This window comes from Epinephelus moara, chromosome 6 (genome assembly GCF_006386435.1).
Source record: "Epinephelus moara isolate mb chromosome 6, YSFRI_EMoa_1.0, whole genome shotgun sequence".
In the NCBI taxonomy this organism is placed as follows: Eukaryota; Metazoa; Chordata; class Actinopteri; order Perciformes; family Serranidae; genus Epinephelus; species Epinephelus moara.
The window spans coordinates 36,178,250-36,198,594 of record NC_065511.1 but is presented as its reverse complement, the minus strand read 5'-3'; the positions used below and the strand labels follow the sequence as shown (position 1 = coordinate 36,198,594).

Sequence of the window (20,345 nt, the reverse complement as noted above, 5' to 3'; positions counted from 1 at the left end):
AGCTCTGCATCATTCATCTTTAATATCATCTGAATATTGATTTTTTTTTTTTTTTTAGCAACCTCCTTGTAAGCAGTTGACATTTTAAATAATCAATCACGGGTGTAACACCGTTACATTAATTCCTCCTGAGAAGAGTTGCTGAGAATAAAAGCCCTCAAGTAATTGACATTTATTAATGTGTGCAGGGTTTAGAACCAGAGTTTCCTAACAGCACTAGGACCCACTTTACAGCTGGGTGCCTTTGCTTGATGGGTCAGTCTTTTTTTAAAACTGACTTAAGTGGTTTATTTAAGAGTGGGTGACTAATGATCACTGGGCTTTTGAGGATATCCAGTGATCTTTCTAGCTCAACACCAAGCCAGCAAATGATCCCCTTCCTGTGTTGAAGCTGAATGCTAATAAAGTCACAGATTTGTAGGTAAAAATGACTTTGTTGTCATGTAATATGCTCCAAATTAGATGAATACTTCACCCACAAAATGACCATTTGTATATCAGATACTCACCCCATGCTGCCTTGTATTTGCAAGGAAAACATTTTCTCGCATGCCTCCATGGTGAGCGAAGAATCCAAAAAAGGTGAACATTCTCCATGAATTGAATGGAACAAGAACAGCATTAACCAGCAGCAAAATGATATCAAAACACTCCTGCAGTATAATCAAAGTCTCATTTATCTGCACGTATGCTCAGTACTTCACAAACACGTTCATTTTTGGTAGAACAGTACAATTTGAAACAGGTCAGAACAAACAGTCTAATGCACGGCCAAGTAGCGTGTCTGAGCAAGCACGTGTTTGAACTCTGCTCAAACACAAGGCAGATATGTTTTATATTGTAACTGTTGTTAAAGGTGATTGCTAATTACTTCAGTTCATAATGTTCACCTTTTTTTTTTTTTTGGATTCTCTGTTGACCATGCGAGAAAAACTTTTCACAAATTCGAGGTAACACGGGGTGATTGATTATGAAAAAACTCTGAATACATGTGCTCACACTGAAGTTTCTGCACAAATTATAAGTTTATCCTTCAAATTCAAGACATTGGCCAGACGTCGAATTGTTTCCCGGTCTAAAAATACCAGAACGGACCATCCAAAAACAATATTGGTCAGACGGCACGGACTAAATGTGAAAATAGAAAGTGAACCAATTGATTGCACTCAGAAGTATTTCTGTCTGCAGACAATGCAGAGTGCTGGATTGAAATGTTTTGTCTTTTGTCTAAGAATACTTTCCCCCCCGTCTCTACCAGCAGTTGTGATCCCTCTCACCGACTCGGAGCACAAAATGCTGCCTCTGCACTTTGCTGTGGATCCTGGGAAAGATTGGGAGTGGGGCAAGGATGACACAGACAACGTGATGCTGGCGAGGTATAGTCTCCTTCTAAAATCAGCTCTCACATATTTACACCCTGTCATGTTTCTCAGCTCGAATGTATTCACGAGGTGCCTTTTACAAATGGATTCGTCAGAGGTGCTTTTAAAGGTCACAGATGATACAGATAAAAGCGAGAGTGGCACATGTTGACTTGCATGTGTACTCCCTTATGTACTCCCTACAGCTGTCCCTGTAGCAGAGAGTGTCAGTGTGTAGGGATTGACCCCTGACTCCAGATTAGCGACACCCAGTGCCACTGACAATAAGATTAGCTCTAAATACCTTCTATGAATGGACCAGGGAAGGAGCACCAAAATAGCAGCTCGGTAAAAATAACCTTCCACCTCATGTATGTCAGTTGATGACACTGTGGTTGTGTTATTCAAATGAAATGGTTTACAGAGATAATATTACACAAGTGACTGTTGATATTGTTTGGTAAGGTCATTGAGTTAAAAGGCCAATGCAGAACAAGAATGCACAACAGCAAGATGCTTTTAGTGCCATTACTGTACAATTCAAAGCCAAATTACTGTGTGTTGTGAAGCAGCAGCAGGTAAACACCACCCCTCTCACCAGATGACGACGGCTGTATGCATGCATTGATTTATTTAATCTTAATTCATTGTGCAGTTGCACGCAGCTCGTTCGTTCAACCCCTCCTTGCCCGCTTTTAATCTCTGTTTATCAGACCACAAATGAGACAACAGTTAGCTGCGAGCCACCCCACAGTCCCTTCGTCTCGCTTACCCATGAGGAAAGCAGGCACTAGCTCGGGAGACGGACTTTTGGTCAGCAGGTGTAGCAGTTCAAATTTGGGCCAGCGCAAACCCCCCCAGAGCTGAGTGTCACAGCAGGCTGGTGGCCAGCAGCAGCACAGGGTCTAACGTGTGTAACGGCAGCAACAGAAAGTTTACTGATCTGACAGGAAGTTGAGGCTGTCCGGTGTCCTGGAGCTGGCGGGGTTTGCCTCCAGAGCTGCTGCCCACTCTCCTCCCTGCGAGGTGGTCTGGCTCTTGCTAACGTTAGCTACATAAACGTGAACTTGAAGCCTCCGCTATGAGCCTTTAGCTCCGGTTGGCATAAGGCTAAACTACTAGCAACCTTTTCTCTCCATCTCTGAAATGCTTCGCAGATATTGACACACGTTTTGTTTGGTTTATTGTCAGACTCTTATCTTGATTAGTCTGTCTTTCTTTTTCAGGGTTCCTTTGCAGTGTGGGCAGTTGTTGCCATTGCTAGCATAACAAATGTCTCTGCAGGACTCTTCGCCATTGAATTAGGTTTTCACCTAAGCGATGTGCACACCTATCTGCATTTGTAGAACAGCGAATAGGAACACCCTCTCTCTGAAATGACCTGTGATTGGTCTGCTATCAAGGCCTAGATTTTCTAAAGCCTGAAAACAGAGCCAAGAGGAGGTGCAGAAGTCCAGTGTTATTTCAGAACACTTGAATTACAATATGCTCAAATTTATTTTACCCATTAACACCAAAAATAAACTGCTTACCTCAGCTTTAAAGAAGAGGACCAACGTTATAAAGTATATCAAAGTTGCGACCTCTACCATTAACATCTGTGTGTCTAAGCTCACAGTATGTTACTTCTTGTTGTAATGCTGCATTGTTTACTTTAATTTGTATATTTCTGTCGCTGGCTACCTCTGCATATTCCTCTGGATCTATTTTCTGTGGCTGAATATTTACCTATTGTTTCATGGTTTAGAATCCAACTTTTGATGGTTGTCCAATACTGTCTTACAGCACCACTATTAATAACATCATCAGCTTCCTGAACAACAACATAAATTATATTTCCATGAGTGCGACACAGGTGCTCTGGCAGAAAGTGTCGGTCTCCTCTCACTTAGCTTTGTTTCTCCCTCTTCCTCTTCCTCCCAGTGTTGCTCTCTCTTTGGAGGCGAAGCTCCAGATGTTACACAGCTACATGACGGTCACCTGGCTGCCCCTGCCCTGTGAGGTAAAGATAAAAGTCCACGCATCCATCCAGAGTCTTGTTTGCTCTTCTGCGGTAGAGAGGTTTATAAAACAAGTTCAGACAACAGGATTCGTCATAAACTTTATTGGACATCCTGGTTGTACAGAAGCTGCATTTGCAATGATAGAGTCAATAAACTAATAAATAAATTAGTGATAAAATAAACAGTGAATTATTTGTTTAACTGACCATGAAAGCTGGTTCAGAATTCCTGAGTCTCATTCAGTATTTTACCAGCCAAAAACAGAAACCCCAGCTTGTAATGCAATGTAAATAGACAAATGCCAAAGTGGTTGGTAGCCACTTACAGTTTGTGTTAATTTCCTACACTCATTATAAACAAGGGCAATATTTTTTTCCTTTTCCATCAGACCAGCTGTCCCCTGACTGCTGTACAACGCGTATGTGAAAACATACTACAGTGGGCCATTCAGGTCATAAAGTCACGCCATGCAAACACTGACAAAGCTCCTCTTGTGCGCCACATGCTAACAGCAGGGAGCATGGAAGGACAAGTTTCATGGCAGTTTCATGGTTGTGCTGCAGGGTCTGGTTGCCAGACAGGAAACCCTGTATTAGAATAGAATTTTGGGGGGTTGTTCTGTTTAGAAATGCTAGCAGAGGATAGCTGTGTGATGGTCAGTATTACTGAAATATGGGGCATTCTCTAAGTACTTCTCGTTTAAGATAGCACGTCATCATGTAGGTCATGTCCAAATACAGCATTGTTTATTTTAGAGCTTCCTTATTTTGTTTGTAGAGAAGATAAGACATTTGGAAATGGAGTCAGTTTGTTTCTGCAAAAAAAAAAAAACAGCTCTATGATTCACTCATTTCACATCCTTTTCCTCCCATACCTGAGGCACATGTGCGTTTGTGCTAGAGTTTAGCCAGAACTCCCTTTTTTCCCATTTCTGATGAACATTGTCTTATTTGTTTTCTTTTCCATTATTACATGGTCAGTAGATTTGGGCCTGATGTGCATTTTCCTACAGTATTTTTCCACTGTCTTATGTTTGTGCTTTGTTTGCTCACAGCAAGCCCCTCTGGCCCAGCCCGAGTCGCCCACAGCATCGGCAGGAGAGGATGCCCGAACGCCTCCTGACTCAGGAGAGTCAGACAAGGAGTCAGTCAGCAGCAGCTCCAATGGCAACGGAGACACAACCACAGGATCAACGGTCAATGGAGGAGGGTCCTTGGCCAAGAACAGCTCCTCTTCTTCATCTAGTTCCTCCAGCAGTGGATCGGCAGGGGCAGGGACGGGAACGGCGGGGAAGGACAAAACCAAGAAGGAGAAAGACAAGGATAAAGACAAGAAGAGGGCAGACTCTGTGGCCAATAAGCTTGGAAGTTTTGGCAAGAGTCTGGGCAGCAAGCTGAAGAAGAACGTGGGCGGACTGATGACAGGAAAGAACGCTGGAGCCGGAGGTGCCAAGCAGGAGGGCGTGGAGAAGAAGAAGGGCTCGTTTAGGGGGAGGAAGGGCAGCAAGGATAGCTCGCCTTCAGCCCACGCCTCAGAGGATTCTGGGAAAGGCTCCCCCTCCTCAGGTAGCGAGCGTCTCAACGGAACAGGGAGCAGTATGAGCAGCAGCGGTGGGAGCAGCACTGAGAGCGAGAACTACAAGTACAGTGCTGATGTGAAGGTCAGCCTGGGCATCCTGCGAGCCGCCATGCAGGGTGAGAGGAAATTCATCTTTTCCAGTCTTCTCACGACCAGCAACCGACAGCCGTTCCAGGAGGAGATGATCCAGCGCTACCTCGCCGACGCAGAGGAGCGCTTTCGGGCTGAGCAAGAACAACAGCGCCGTGAAGCGGAGAGGAAGGGCGTCACCAATGGCATCCAGCCACCAAAGAAGGAGACAGTTGGAGGTTCAGAGCTGACATACCGGCCTTATGAGGCCAAAGAGGAGCTGTCGGAGAACTCGTCTCCTTCTTTCAACCAAGTCAAGTCCACTCCCTTGAGCCCCTCTATGTACTCTGGTGTTGTGCCCATCCCCCGGCCCTCCTTCATAGACCAGCCTCCTGCAGCAGCACCCCTCACCCAGCACCTTCATATGCACGGCTACATGGATACTCGGCGTCAGCTAGCCGGGGGCTCCCCAGCCACCTCCTACCCCGGCCTCCCCTCTTACGCCACCCTTCCACGACACTGCCCCACAACGCAGGGTCCCTCCCATCCCCAGTACAATAACTCACAAGGCCCCGCCTCCCTGAGTCCCTCTCGACTCGCACCCTCGTATCCCCCTGAGTTCGACCCACCGGACTACCCCGGGTCTGAACCCGCTACTGGAAGTTACACCAACGGCTTCCGGGACGTGCGCTCCAACTTAGACTCTCGGAGTGGGCAACCCCCAGTCAGACACTACTCACTGGGCAGCGCCGGTGGTTTGGCCAGCCTGCAGTCCAGCCGCTGTCGGACACCCAGCTGCACCTACTACGGACACCCCGAGACGGGCAACTACTGCTCCTACTGCTACCGGGAAGAGCTGAAGAAGAGAGAGCCAGAACCGGCCATCCACAGGTTCTGAACGGACCTTTGCTATGGCTTGAATTTGATGAGTGGCCTTTTTCAGTTAAAAATAAAAATAACGGCTGGGGCAGATCAGCCTCTGAATGGACGAGAGAAAGGCACAACCAGCTCCCTCCCTTTTTTAGCTGTGTCACTTCCTGTTGGAATAGACGACCTCAGAAAGTGGCGGAGAGTCGACACGACCACAGAATAAACAGGGTGGTTTCTGGCTGCTGGGGTCACATGTTAGACCATAGAATAAACTAACTGCACTTCTGTTACATTTTGCTGTGGCTCTTATGCAGGCGTTATGTATGAGTGTGTGTGCGCATGTGTGTGAGTGTGTGTGTGTGTTTGTGTGTGTGAGCTGCAGGCTCTCCTCCTTTATCAGTTTAACGCCTTGCTACTGTCTCCTCCTAGTGGAGAGAATGTATATGGCAGGCGCCATACATAACACTCATCAACGCACACATATACAGTACATGCACACATTTACACTAAGTCAGACTCACACTGCTACACACACACACACACACACAGATGCAAGCACAAACAAACTCCATTTGTGGTCTGTGATAATGTTTGGATTGGTTAATTAAGGGATGTTTGAACATTTTGAAGTCACATCCGTTTCGAGTGATTTCAGTGTTATTCAGATTTTACACTACTGTTACTAGATGCTTGCGTCACATGTACCTCGGGAACGAACAGAAGTAATCCTTGTCGGTCACCGTTTGCGTAATGCAAATTGAAACTTCCGTGCAATGCTAATAATGAAGCGTTCTGTGGGCTGCTGTGGTGCTAATGCTCCAGAATGCAAACACAAAAATGTCCATGCATTAAAGCAAACTGCTCTGCACTGTTATCCTCCTGGCAACAATATCACACTATCTTATATCTATAAATTGGATTATAAAGATGTCAACCTTTTGAAGGGTTAATGCAGCCGGCCACATTATTAACCAGGCATTGCTGAACAAGACGACATAGCAACATGGCACTACAATAAGATACCTTTCCTCGAGCCTGATCCAGAGTATTTCATATGTTTGTTGCAATGTTTTCGTTTGGGTCTTCCTGTTTTTGTAACAAGAGGTGGCGTTGAGGCATTTGATTACTGTGGCCACGTCAGGCATGCAATACTACAAACTACAAAGTCACATCCAGCTCAACAGATTCTTGAGACCCGTCCCATACGCAACACGCTATTAAGTCAAATTACTCAAACACATTTATCGGATTTCAGACAAGTAAAGCAATGAACAGATCTGTTGTTCAATCAGTGACATCACATGCTCTAACGCTGTGAGGACCTCCTGCAGTTGTCTCCAGTTTCTGTTTGCATGCTGCGATGGGACGCATGCATTTTTGTTGGACATTGATACTCAATAACGTTCACATTGTACTGACGAATTCTGGTTACATGTTACGCCTCTGAAACTCAAAATGACAAACCCTCTGCGCTGTGATGGTTGACAAATGTGAAACATGTTTCATACAATCTCATAATCACACAACAAAATGTCATACAGTAACGTTGTCCTTCACAATAGGACGTTATTGGTTTGGTCGCCCCCTGCAAACTCTGAAGTTCTACTGAAGGCAGTTCCTTGATATCTGACATTCGTCCCTCCAAACCCAGTTGCGTAAATCTCTTTTTGCACAAATTCAAGCACTTTCCTGATGTCCGTAGATCCCAAAACTTTTTACTGTTTTTTGAAGTGGCCTGACTGTTGTCCTTTGTTCATCAGACACTGCCACCTCTGTTCATGGGAAACCAGGGGGCACAGGCCAGATGGGTTCCTCTTAAAGATTCAGTTACTGTAGAGCTAAAGCATTTTGGTGCCAGCGTCACCGTCTGACTCAGTTTCCTAGTTGCCTTTTTCAGCATCTGTCCTCGTGACGTCACAATCCCGTTTGTACGTTGTGCGAGACGAACGTCAAGTACCCACTGCTCGCTTGATTGCCTGCAGTTTCTACTACTACTGCCCCCAAATTAAACAAATTATAGTTATTTTTAAATGGTGTTGAAGTTATTACCATTGTTGTTTTTTCAGTTAGGCGTATCAACAAGTTGATATGTGGCTGATGTTCTGTTTGAGTCTTCCGTATTGTAATTTCAAACGTAAGGCTGTTTTAGTTGTACTAATGTCAACATGACTACTAGAATACTTAAATTTGTGATTATTTCCCCTCCTAATAAGCCATGACGAGGAGTTTCCTTCGAGGTAGTGTGACTCTTGTCGCTCTACTCAAGTTGAATTGAATCTATTCTTTGGCATTTAAGTCTAGAAAAGCACAATGTAGTATGCAATTCACTGCCTTGCCCAGTTGAGGGCGCTCTTGTTTTGTTTTTCTTTTAAACTCAGTGGAGCTTACCAACCTAAACTCAAACTACGAACAAAAAATAACCAAAATATTAGAGAATCATTTTCAGTAGTGCTAATTTAACACTATGTTAGACTATTTTCTATGTTGCTAAAGCTGGTCAAGGAAGAAGGGAGTTTATTTGCTGTGTATTTAAAGTAACACTAGAGTTTTAATGACAATAAAACACTTAAATGATGCTATTTCCCAAAAACAACATGTGCATTTGCTGTGTTTATGTGTGTTGACATGTGTCCATGCACTAATGTTTTAATCCAGACGAGACCCTGACTGTGGGAAGGTGATGCCTGTTTTAAAAAATGCGTACGTGTGCATACTCTGTCCCTCCCTCCAAAGTAATAATCAGCTATCAAACCTTTTTTGTTTGTTTTTTTTGCAATGAAACGGATGCCTCAGAAACATGTAAGACACCGGACTTTACAGGCTACAAACACTTTTTTGTATTTAAGGAAAAAAAAAACAATGAGAGGTTGTATAAATATGTTCCGAGTTATTTTTGTAAGCCCAAAGTTTTACAGTGTTTTTAAAAGGGTAAGAATGTATATTGTTGGAAACTGAAGGTGTGGATGATAAGCTTGGAAGAGCCTGGATTTGGTGTTTGCCAGAAAGTGACATTTTGGCCGTCGAAGGCGACTCCCAGACGAGCCTCTCGATCCTCGAGGCTCTCTCATTGCAAACTAATTTCCTCAATGCTGACCTAACGAGACACCATTTGAGAATATATATTTATAGTGAGATTTTTTTAATAGGTTTCCTTGTGGAATGTTTAGTTGCGACATTTTAGGATGTTCTTTCTCACATGGCTAATTGTCTAGCAGTCTGGCTTTTATTTGTTTGTTGCTTTTATTTTTATTTGTACATTTTGTTTACTTTATTTTTTGTTTTCTACAGCCACCGATCCGTGCTATGCTAAAGACATGACAGCAGCGTTCTCACTGACCCAGCTCGTTTCCTCCGAACCAGAAGAGAAATGGCTCAGAATTAGTTTTGCGACACAACTGACCCGATATATTTTTATATATTGTAAAACACTGTATTTTCTGTGTGAACAGAATATTCATCATCAGTGACATTAACATGGAATACTTCGAGTTGCATGGGACTGGAACTGTTGCATGTAAATGGCAATCCATTTTACCAAATTTGTGCATTATTTTAACTTGATTTCAGTTGTCCTGGTATTTTGATCTGTTTTTTATTTTGTATTGTTTTAATGTTTTTCTTTTTTTCATGAGAGGAGAGCCCTAAGGCTGTGTGACAGTGCAATCTGGATAGAAAGAACATCAGATTTTATGTTAGGTTATTATTATTATTATTATAATTATTAATTTTTTTTGCACCGTTTGAATAAATTCTCATTGTATTTCAAGAAAGCTGAGCCTCCTCTGTTCTCTTTGATTAATATTGAAAAGAAAATGTGTTAACTGCAGATTGCTGGATCCTTAAAGCTACAACCATAATGATACTGATACGCAGTTAATTCCATAAACATATAATTGAAGGTCCATGCACGTACACGACATAACGGTCATTTTTCACATTTTAATTTAGTCCATACATTAAGTCGCAGCATTTGACTGCAACAGCTTGGAATCTGAGTTGAGGCAATTTGCCAGATGACAGAAAATGATTTCACAATTTTCAATCAACAATGTCAAACACTTAACAGTCTCCAGCTTCTCGTTCGTGAATATTTGCTGTATTTCATTGTTTTATTTGATAATGAGCTGAATTTCTTTGGGTTTTGGACTTTTTGTCAGACAATAAAAGTTATTTGAGTCACTTTTATCAGACAGACACTTTATAGACCAGCTGAAAATAAATGACAGACTATACAAAAATTAAAAGAAAGGTCAGTGCCTATGAAAGTCAATTTCTGCCCATGATGAAGAACGTAGAACAGATCCTGTTCGTTATTATGATAAGAAACTTTCTCAAAATAATGACGAAGTTTCTCAAAATGACTTTATATCTCAAAATAGTGACTTTATATCTCAAAATAGTGAGTTAGTATCACAAAATAGTGACTTTATAAATTGAAATAGTGACTTTATATCTCAAAATATTGTTAGTATCTCAAAATAGTGAATTAGTATCTCAAAATAGTGAGTTAGTATCAAAGAAAGTGACGTTAGATCTCAAAATAGTGAGTTAGTATCTCAAAATATTGTTAGTATCTCAAAATAGTGAGTTAGTATCTCAAAATATTGTTAGTATCTCAATAGTGAGTTAGTATCTCAAAATAGTGAGTTAGTATCTCAAAGAAAGTGACGTTATATCTCAAAATAGTGAGTATCTCAAAATATTGTTAGTATCTCAAAGAAAGTGACCTTAGATCTCAAAATAGTGAGTTAGTATCAAAATATTGTTAGTATCTCAAAATAGTGAGTTAGTATCTCAAAGAAAGTGACGTTGGATCTCAAAATAGTGAGTTAGTATCTCAAAAATATTGTTAGTATCTCAAAATAGTGAGTTAGTATCTAAAAGAAAGTGACATATCTCAAAATAGTGAGTTAGTATCTCAAAATAGTGACTTTATATCTCAAAATAGTGAGTTAGTATCTCAAAGAAAGTGACGTTATATCTCAAAATAGTGACTTTATATCTCGAAATAGTGAGTTAGTATCTCAAAATGACTTTATATCTCAAAATAGTGAGTTAGTATCTCAAAGAAAGTGACGTTATATCTCAAAATAGTGAGTTAGTATCTCAGAATAGTGAGTTAGTATCTCAAAATAGTGAATTAGTATCTCAAAATAATTAGTATCTCAAAATGACAATATCTCAAAATTGTGACTTAATAAAATAACAACTTAATATATATATATATATAATATATATAATATAATTATGACTTACTATCTTAAAATAACTTAATATCTCAAAATAATCATAGTATCCTTAAATAATTACGTAATATCTTGAAATTATGACTTTGTATCTTAGCATCTCGAAATAATGATTAACTAAAGAACTACTTATTTAATTTGAGATATTAAGTCAATACCTTGAGAAAGTTTATTTTGAGATACTAACTCACCCACAATGGGTAGTGGCTGTAGAAGCCCTTTACAGAGGGAAACGTTACTACATCATGACTCAGTATCCCAAAATACTGACTATAAAAATACGTCAAACCTCAAAATAACTTGTTAGTATCCTGAAATCATGACTTCATTCATTCATTTTCCGTAATTGCCTAGCTGACATTGGGCGAGAGGCAGGGTTCACCTTGGACAGGTCACCAGACTATCACAGGGCTGACACATAGAGACAGACAGCCATTCACACTCACATTCACACCTACGGACAATTTAGAGTCACCAGTTAACCTGCATGTCTTTGGACTGTGGGAGGAAGCTGGAGTACCTGGAGAGAACCCACGCTGACACGGGGAGAACATGCAAACTCCACACATCCTCATATATCTAATAAGAATCATGTTATGATCATTAAAGTGGAGCTGCAAAGACATAAAGACATTTAAACTGAATAAAAACAACTTGAACAGATAAAGACAAAGCTCATTAATATATTTTATTGTGAGCACTTATTTTTTATCTGTGCCTCTCTGTATCACCCTAACCTTGTTGCATTATACATTGTTGAATAACTCCAGCTCAGATGATGCAAGGTCCTGTGTCTGCGACTGTTTTATGTATTAGAGAAATCGGAGAACCTTATGTAATATTGAACAGTTTCCCATGTGGTAAAAAATCCAGACCTCTCTCTATTATAGTTCACAAGGACACCGTCTCCCCACCTGTTCAGCAGGACAGACTGCCGCTCAGGATTATTCAGACTTTCCCCCCGTTCTCTTTGGAAAGGAATTTCTTCTGAATTGGCCTCCTGTGTTTGTCTGGAAGAGAGCTGCCGCTGGTTTCTTTCCACGTGTTTGGATGAGAGAGGAGAGGAGAGGAGCCAGTCCCCACACAGACCTGCTAAAGGACCAGAGAAAGGTACTGCCGAGCAGAGAGAGGCTGTAGATGGTAAATTAACAAGATTATTTTGTTGTTTTTAGGAGGGGATAGGCAGGCTTGAAACACCAGGAGGTCAAGAGTTGAGTGGTTTTATGGATGTTGGCTTCCTGGCTCAGCAACTGCTTCAGTTTAAACCCTCAATGTCAAGATGCCTGATGACAAAGCCAGAGCTCTCACTAACAGACGTTGTTTCATTGAATGCCATCAGAGAACAAAGTCAAATTTATGAGAACCACTTTAAATGTGTCATGCATGTAAAACAAAAGAGACACACATAGGAAAAGCAATTTCAAAACAAAGAGAAACAAACTTGTTTGAGTTTAAGGGTGAAACTTGAAACAAATTTGGGACTTTTCACAATTAGAAACCCAAGTACAATACAGTACTGAAGTACTTTCCATTTAATCTTAATTTATACTTCTATTTCACAACATTTCAGAGAGAAGTAATACAATTTTACTTCTTTTTAATACTACTTTAATTTCACAGCTTTTGTAACTTTGCAGATTAACATGTCATATACAAGACAAATGATGAACTTTTATAATATTGTGCATATTGTTATATATTAAGCTACACACACTTGTACAAACCAGATGAAATTACCTGCACCTGTGCCAGCTACAGCAGTAAAATGCTACTTGAACACATCAATCCATTACTGTTAATAATCCAGTACAATAATAATGATAATAATAATAATATGACAACAAATAATAATATTATATTATATTATTTTATAATATATTACATTATATTATATTTTCTTATGTTATATTATATTATATTTTATTATATTATATTATGTTATATTGGCCTATATTTTATTATATTTCATTATGTTATATTACATTATATATTATATTATATTATATTACACTACATTATATTATATTTTATTACATTTTATTATGTTATATTACGTTATATTACATTATTTTATTTTATATTACATTATATTTTATTATTTTATATTACATTACATTATTTTATTCTATATTATATTACTTTATATTAGTTTATGTTATATTATATTATTTATGTTATATTATATTACATTACATTATTTTAGTTTATATTATATTACTTTATATTACATTACATTATTTTATATTATTTATGTTATGTTATATTATATTTCATTACATTATTTTAGTTTATATTATATTACATTATATTTTATTATTTTATATTACATTACATTATTTTATTTTATATTATATTACTTTATATTAGTTTATGTTATATTATATTATTTATTACTTTATATTAGTTTATGTTATATTATATTATTTATGTTATATTATATTACATTACATTATTTTATTTAATATTATATTACTTTATATTAGTTTATGTTATATTATATTACATTACATTATTTTAGTTTATATTATATTACTTTATATTAGATTATGTTATATTATTTATGTTATGTTATATTATATTACATTACATTATTTTATTTAATATTATATTACTTTATATTAGTTCATGTTATATTATATTACATTACATTATTTTATTTTATATTACTTTATATTAGTTTATATTATATTATATTATTTATGTTATGTTATATTATATTTTATTATGTTATATTATATTTTATTATGTTATATTATATCATAACCCTTATTGATCCACAGACAATAAATGTAGGTGTTGCAGCAGCACAAGAACAGATCAATAGGAAAAAAATATATAAATATAACATTTAAAAAAGGAATAAAAATAAAAGTACACACTATACAAGAGCAATATAGTGTTGCTACATCGAGTATCCGTGCCTGGTGTTGTACTTAAATATGCTGTAATTATAAAACACAGCATGACAAGTAGGCTGAATAAAGGAGTTTAACTCTTTATAGATATTTTTCACATTATAATATTTCTTTCATCACTGAGTGCTGAGTGGTGGTGAGTTCAAGGGGTCCAGTGAAAGTGGGGGAAACTGACCTCTGCTCCCTTTCTGTCCTTGTGCTAAGCTTCTCAAACTTCCTGAGGACTTTGACTGTCACTCTGAGACTCCAGCTCATATATTCAGTCCCTCTCCACATGTACTGGCCCTTTAAGAAGCTCCACTGCTGCACTTTTTTCCACCAGTGTGTGTTTCACTATGGCGAATGGATAAACAAACAGAGCCCAATAGGTAGGAAAGCGGCAGTAACGGTGAACGCATCTCCCCCGTTAGTTAGTGACTAACAGCAGTTAGTAACAGTCCGGTGACTGCGGGTGTGCTCTCGGCAGGGTGTGCTCTCGGGACACGGATGCTTGTCAGCGCGAATAGCGATGAAAAGAGCGAAAATAGTTTGCTCGTCCACACTGAGCACCTCGGTAGTAGCAGCCGGTGATACAGGCTAACCGTTACCGGACTCCGGACCCTTTCTTCTCTTTATCACGGCGTTTTTTTTTTTAGCTAAAAATGGAAAGAGGTGAACTCTAACACAGCGACCGTTAGCTTGTAATATCACACTTTTTTTTTTTTTATCTTTCATTCAGTCGCTCGTTGTTTTTCAATTTAAGTCGAGTTTACCTGTCGTCCAAAATGTTGACAGGATCTAAAACCACGTTCAAAGTGAGACAAATGCTCCCAGACATCAAGGTAAGGTGATGACGTGAAGTTAGCTAACTGATGCTAACTATATTAGCTTTGATTAGTGACAGACTTCTAACAGTGTTAGCTTTAACTTGTTTTATCCCGTTTTGTGCTGTCAAATAACTGCAGACTGAGCTGTAATGTGGGTAACGCTATTTAACACGCAATCTTGAGTGCTTTTTATTTGAAATATCAGTTTCACAGCAGATTTTTAAGCTTTTTTAAATAAAAAAAATGTATGATTTTGTATGTGTTTCCATCCCTTGTCATTGAACCCCTCTTTTCCTTCTCTCCTCTGGCACGAGCCAGCTTCAGTATGTAGAATAAAGGTCATATCGTGTATTGTTTCAAGGTTACTGGTGATTTGCAAGTCAGTCAGATGAAGGTTTGAGTTCAGTTTTGCTTTCTCAGTGCTTTAACACCCATGTGATTAAACACCAGAGAGGCCAGGAAGCAGGCAATGACATGATGCAGGAAACACCGGCCATCATTCACTATGCAGAGCTATAAATGTGCATTCAGGTAGTTTGCAGCCTGCCTGGATTATAAATCTGCGGTTCCTCCTCAGAGATGCCTCTGTGAGCCTTGTTCAGTGTGTGAAAGTGGACTGTCAAATGGTATTTTCGTTCACAAGTCAGGACGGCAGCTTTGCAGGGATGAGGCTGCAGAGGGCTGCTGTTTCTTACTGTCCGGAGAACAGAGAGATGCATATTTATTGTAAGGATGAGAATGTATATATATAATTAGAAACCTGCAGTTCCTCCTCTAAAATCCCTCTGTGAGCCTTATTCAGTGTGTGAAAGTGGACTGTATCATGGTATTTTTGTTCACAAGTCAGGATGGCAGCTTTGCAGGGACGAGGCTGCAGAGGGCTTCTGTTTCTTTCTGTTTGGACAACATTATTTTGAGGGTGAAAATCTACATTCAGGTAGTTTGCAGCCTGACTGAATTAGAAAGCTGCGGCTCCTCCTTAAAAAATCCTTCTGTTAGCTTTATTCAGTGTGTGAATGTGGACTGTGTCATAGTATTTTTGATCACAACTCAGGATGGCAGCTTTACAGGCATGAAGCTGCAGAGGGCTGCTGTTTCTTTCTGTTTGGACAACATTATTGTGAGGGTGAAAATGTGCATTCAAGTAGTTTGCAGCCAGGCTGAATTAGAAAGCTGCGGCTACTCTTCAGAAATCCCCCTGTGAGCCTCATTTAATGCATGAATGTGGACTGTGTCATAGAATTTTTGTTCACAACTCAGGATGGCAGATTTAGAGGGATGAAGCTGCAGAGGGCTGCTGTTTCTTCCTGTCTGGAGAACAGGGAGATGCATAATTACTGTAAGGCTACATAATGTTTCTGTCTCTGGCTGCATGCCTTATTAAAGGCCAGGGTAGTGGTGGTGAATCTTAATCACTTCTCATGGCAGGAGGCTTGCCTCATATGGGATTAAGTTGTTGTACATGGGGACAAATGGTGCAGGCGATCATCATCTCCTGTGCAGCAAACATTTGGAGCCTGTTCCAGCTGCTTTGATCGCCAGAGGTCTGAAAGGTCACATGGTGCTACAATGAATTGCTTTGAAATTCAGAAGATGAAATCCCTGCATTTCAAATGATCAGAAAGATACTGCCCCAGTTTAGGAGTACCTGAGAGGATAGGGGTTAGAAGGGCTCATTAGTTTGATAGATGGCACAAAGCAATGTGTACACAGAATAAATGTGTTTCAGAGTTTCTCATTCCTCTGGGAACAGTCTCTTGGCACCGCGTCTGTGATGCCTGGCTTTTTGTCTCTCCCTGGTTATTTTCAGCAGCCGCAGGGGGAAACGGTAACAGATGCCTTTTACTCTGCCCTCGGGTGAGGCTTGCATGTGGAGTGGGGGGTGATGTGCACTGCACAACATCTGGCTGTCGCCATGGAGACAGCAGTTGGGAGGTAGAGGAGTTTTGAATTTGATTACCTCCGAATGAGACGTGCAGAAATCATCACAGCCCCCCACCAATGGAATCCCATGTGTCCAAGTATGAGAATGTGGCTGAGCATAAGATATGGTAATGTGGAGTAGTAGGCTGTGTAGATTATGTGCCACCCACACACTCTTGTGGGTTTCTCTTCCATGAGCATGTGTTAAGACTGCTTTAGAAAAATGAATCCAATCCTGGGCTGAATTTGGACCAGATGGCTTTGCTGTTTGCATGTACTGGTGAATCTCTTCTTCTTTAAATACGGTGTAATACTCGAGCCATTTTGGATGACATAAATTATGATAGGGCTTTAACTTAATCCTTATTTAATAAGCCAGTTACTTTCTTCAATAACTGATTATTTGTTTTACAAAAAACATATTTGGACCAACAGTCCAAAATAAGACAAAGAAAAGAAGCAAATCCTCACAACTCAGAAGCTTGAATCAGGAAGTGTTCTGCACTTTGCTTGAAAAATGAATGAATAATAAAACAACAGCAGTACATACATAACGATGCTCAGGCATGCTTCTTGACAGGATAGCAGGCTTATTCAGGCTTATTTTGGCTGTGCTTATCCCCCTGAGTTCTCTCTATCTGCATCTCGCAGCCAGCTTTGAAGCAGTCAGCATGAAAGGCACACAGCACAAAGCTCCACAGAAGCAAAAATGCCAGAGGAGGGATCATCTGAGCTCCATTCAGAGTGGCTGAAGATCCCAGCTTGATAGGAGTAGGCCAAAGCAGTACAGTCACCCACACCCGCTCCCATAGGACCCAGACGTCACGTTCACTGCCAGCTCCTGAGCTACCGAGGCTTCCACTGCTTAAACAGAGCACAACAATGGGCTCCTCTTAATGGCAGAGCAGATTTATGGTCCTGTTAGAGGGTGCATCGATCTGGCATTGGGTGATAATTAAGCAGACGCACTATTCACTTGCAAAAGGGCTGAGAGGCTAGGTTGTTTGTTTGGAGTGTATGTAATGGCTCTGATAATCTCACTCGTGGGACCTGAGCTGCAGACTGTCTCGAGGTGACTGTCAAAAACATTTCATACGAGTATGAGCCGCTGAAAACGCTCAATGTTTAGCATTAGATTTTCACTTAAGCCATTTAGCTGACACTGGCATCTGCAATGATGTACTGTCAGTGAGAATGTAAGAGGATTAGAGATGCAAGTGTGCTCCAGAGACCAAGAGGAGGAAATGCTGCTGTTGGTGGACACACTGCATGTTGTGGGCGGCAGACTTGTGATCTTTTAGTAACATCGTTTGGCCATTAGGCAACCCTGCAGTCCTTTAGATGAAGGATTCCTGAAACTGATATATCAGGGCTCAACTGACAGGCAATGTGGTGATTGATGAAAATAATCAAATGGCATGTGATTTATGAATGCAGGCTAATGGAAACAGGTCAGTAAGCTGCACTGGTGTCTTTTTTTGTTTGATGGTTTTTAATAATGCGGTTACTGTTATACCATGATGATAGCCGTGCTCGCAGCGTGACCCTAAAGATGCTGAGTCAGTACCTATTGGATGGATTGCCATAACATTTGATACCACTCTATGCGGTCCCCAAAGGATGAATCCCAATGAATTTAGCGCCATCATGAAGGTGACAATTGAAGCTTTAAGTGAAATGTCTCGAGAACTATCGGATATATTGAATTTTGATCAGACATCATGTTCCCCTCAGAACGAGCTGTAATAGCTAGGGATGTCCCGATCAGGGTTTACGGCTCCCTAGTCTGAGTGGGCGGAAGTTCGCTGCATAGATCAGCCTCTCATTGGGCGGAAACGAGCCACCCGCTGAAGTCCCGCCCTACCACCTCCGGTTGTGTAGCAGTTTTCAACCGTTTTCAACACGTCCTTTACTAACTTTTGCGGTGTTTGATCTTGCGGGGATGTAGCCATTTTTCTGCCATGGTTCGCGTCCTGTAGGCGATATTTTTGTGGGCATGTTACACCAAAAACCTGTTTCCCCCCGGCAATATTTTTGCAAGCGCACCGTTGCTGTGGCACCGCCCAGAACGATTGTGATTGGTTGAAAAAAATACAAGCAGCCAGGGCATTTTTTTCTCCAATCTTGAAGTGAGAGTCGGCCCAGCCAAACCTTTCTTTTCTTGAGAAAGGTCTGGTGAGCAAGACTAACGGATCCCAGATCCCAGTCCTTTAATTTTAGGTATCTCTGATACCAAGTTCAATCAGACATTTGTTTTTACCTAAATGTTGATTAAATTTGTATCTTGACACATTGAAATAACGTGTAGCCCACTAAATATGTGTTAGCATGCTAACACATGAAATGTGATGGTAAACATGATCAACATTATGACTGCTAACATCAGTATGTTAGCATTGTCATGGTGAGAATATTAGCATAATGGAGAGAACTGTGTGGTCCACAGAAAAATGTGGAATTGTGTATTTTCACTATTATGAGTCTGAGTCATAGGAGTGTTTATTCTGATCACTGGTTTCACTTCCTCCACAGTAATCCCCTCAGCTGTAGTTGACAACTATAGAGTTCTTAATCATATCTAACAAAAAAAAAACCTTGACTCCAAAAAGGTTAACCATTTGGCATATGAGGGCAAAAAAAGCTTGATTTCCGCTGTGTAAAATTACACGGATCTTCCGCATTGTGGGGCCCATAGAGCAAGTACACTAGAGACCTAAGCTGCTTTCACACCACTGCGCAGTGACCACCTTGACAACCGCTGACCTGCAAGTACATTCCCCCAATAAGCTAAGTGTTTTAAAAGCTGTTCCTTTTGCTACAGTCCACGGCTGCGATGCGAGGCTGGTGCTGTGTTGAACACTGTCAGAAGTGCAAGCTAACTTGTAGCTGCATACTGTAGCGAGACAATTGAAATCACTGAAATTAACAAAGATTTTTACATATTTGGAGAATTTGCCAGTCCTCTGAAGTTTGGTGGAAATTTTATCCCAGGCCCAGCTTTTCTTCTGGTTGTTCTTATAAATTGTTAGCACTAGGGGTGTAACGGTACACAAAAATCACGGTTCGGTACGTACCTCGGTACACAAGTCACGGTTCGGCTTTTTTCGGTACAGTAATGAAAAAAATAGACAACTATTAAATATCTTTTACTTATTGGTAACCTCAGACAACTATTAAATATCTTTTACTTATTGGTAACCTCATTAAAACATACCACCGCAGCAGTTAACTTTTTTTACACAATTTTTGAATGAAACAAATATATATAAAATCCTGCTTTTTCACATTGTTTGAATGAAAATAGAAATATAAAAGTGAAAAATAAAATCCTGCTGTTTTTTTTAACACATTTTTTGAATGAAAAATATAAATATACATTTACTAGGAACTTACTTAGCTTTCCCACTTTGTTAAAGTGCAGTAAACAAAACATGCTTATATCTAAAGTGCAGCTTAAACAATTTTACTCAACTCCAGTGGCGCTGATTATTTCTTTAGCGCGATGGTCAGGGAAACGCTCTTTCTTTTTAAACAACGACGATATCGTAGTTTGCACTACATTGCTTTTTCTAGT

At 40.0% G+C, this 20,345-nt stretch overlaps 2 protein-coding genes across 8 annotated transcripts in view; both read left to right on the top strand.

Annotated features, from left to right (window-relative positions):
* otud7b (OTU deubiquitinase 7B) overlaps positions 1-10,033 on the top strand; it is a 48,658-nt gene extending 38,625 nt beyond the window's left edge. For 4 of the 7 annotated variants that reach the window (XM_050046283.1, XM_050046282.1, XM_050046280.1 and 1 more), the window contains 3 exons: positions 1,259-1,376; positions 3,285-3,363; positions 4,419-10,032. In XM_050046283.1, coding sequence (XP_049902240.1) covers positions 1,259-1,376; positions 3,285-3,363; positions 4,419-5,909 — 1,688 coding nt within the window. In that variant the 3' untranslated portion in view covers positions 5,910-10,032. Of the gene's footprint in view, positions 1-1,258; positions 1,377-3,284; positions 3,364-4,418 lie in introns of all 7 variants that reach the window. The other 3 variants (XM_050046281.1, XM_050046279.1, XM_050046284.1) reach the window with 2 other exon arrangements.
* A 4,308-nt stretch (positions 10,034-14,341) lies between these two features.
* The window catches only part of mtmr11 (myotubularin related protein 11), a 47,184-nt gene continuing 41,180 nt past the window's right edge, over positions 14,342-20,345 (top strand). The window contains exon 1 of the mRNA XM_050046286.1: positions 14,342-14,863. Within this exon, the coding sequence (XP_049902243.1) occupies positions 14,807-14,863 (57 nt within the window). The 5' untranslated portion in view covers positions 14,342-14,806. The remainder of the gene's footprint in view (positions 14,864-20,345) is intronic.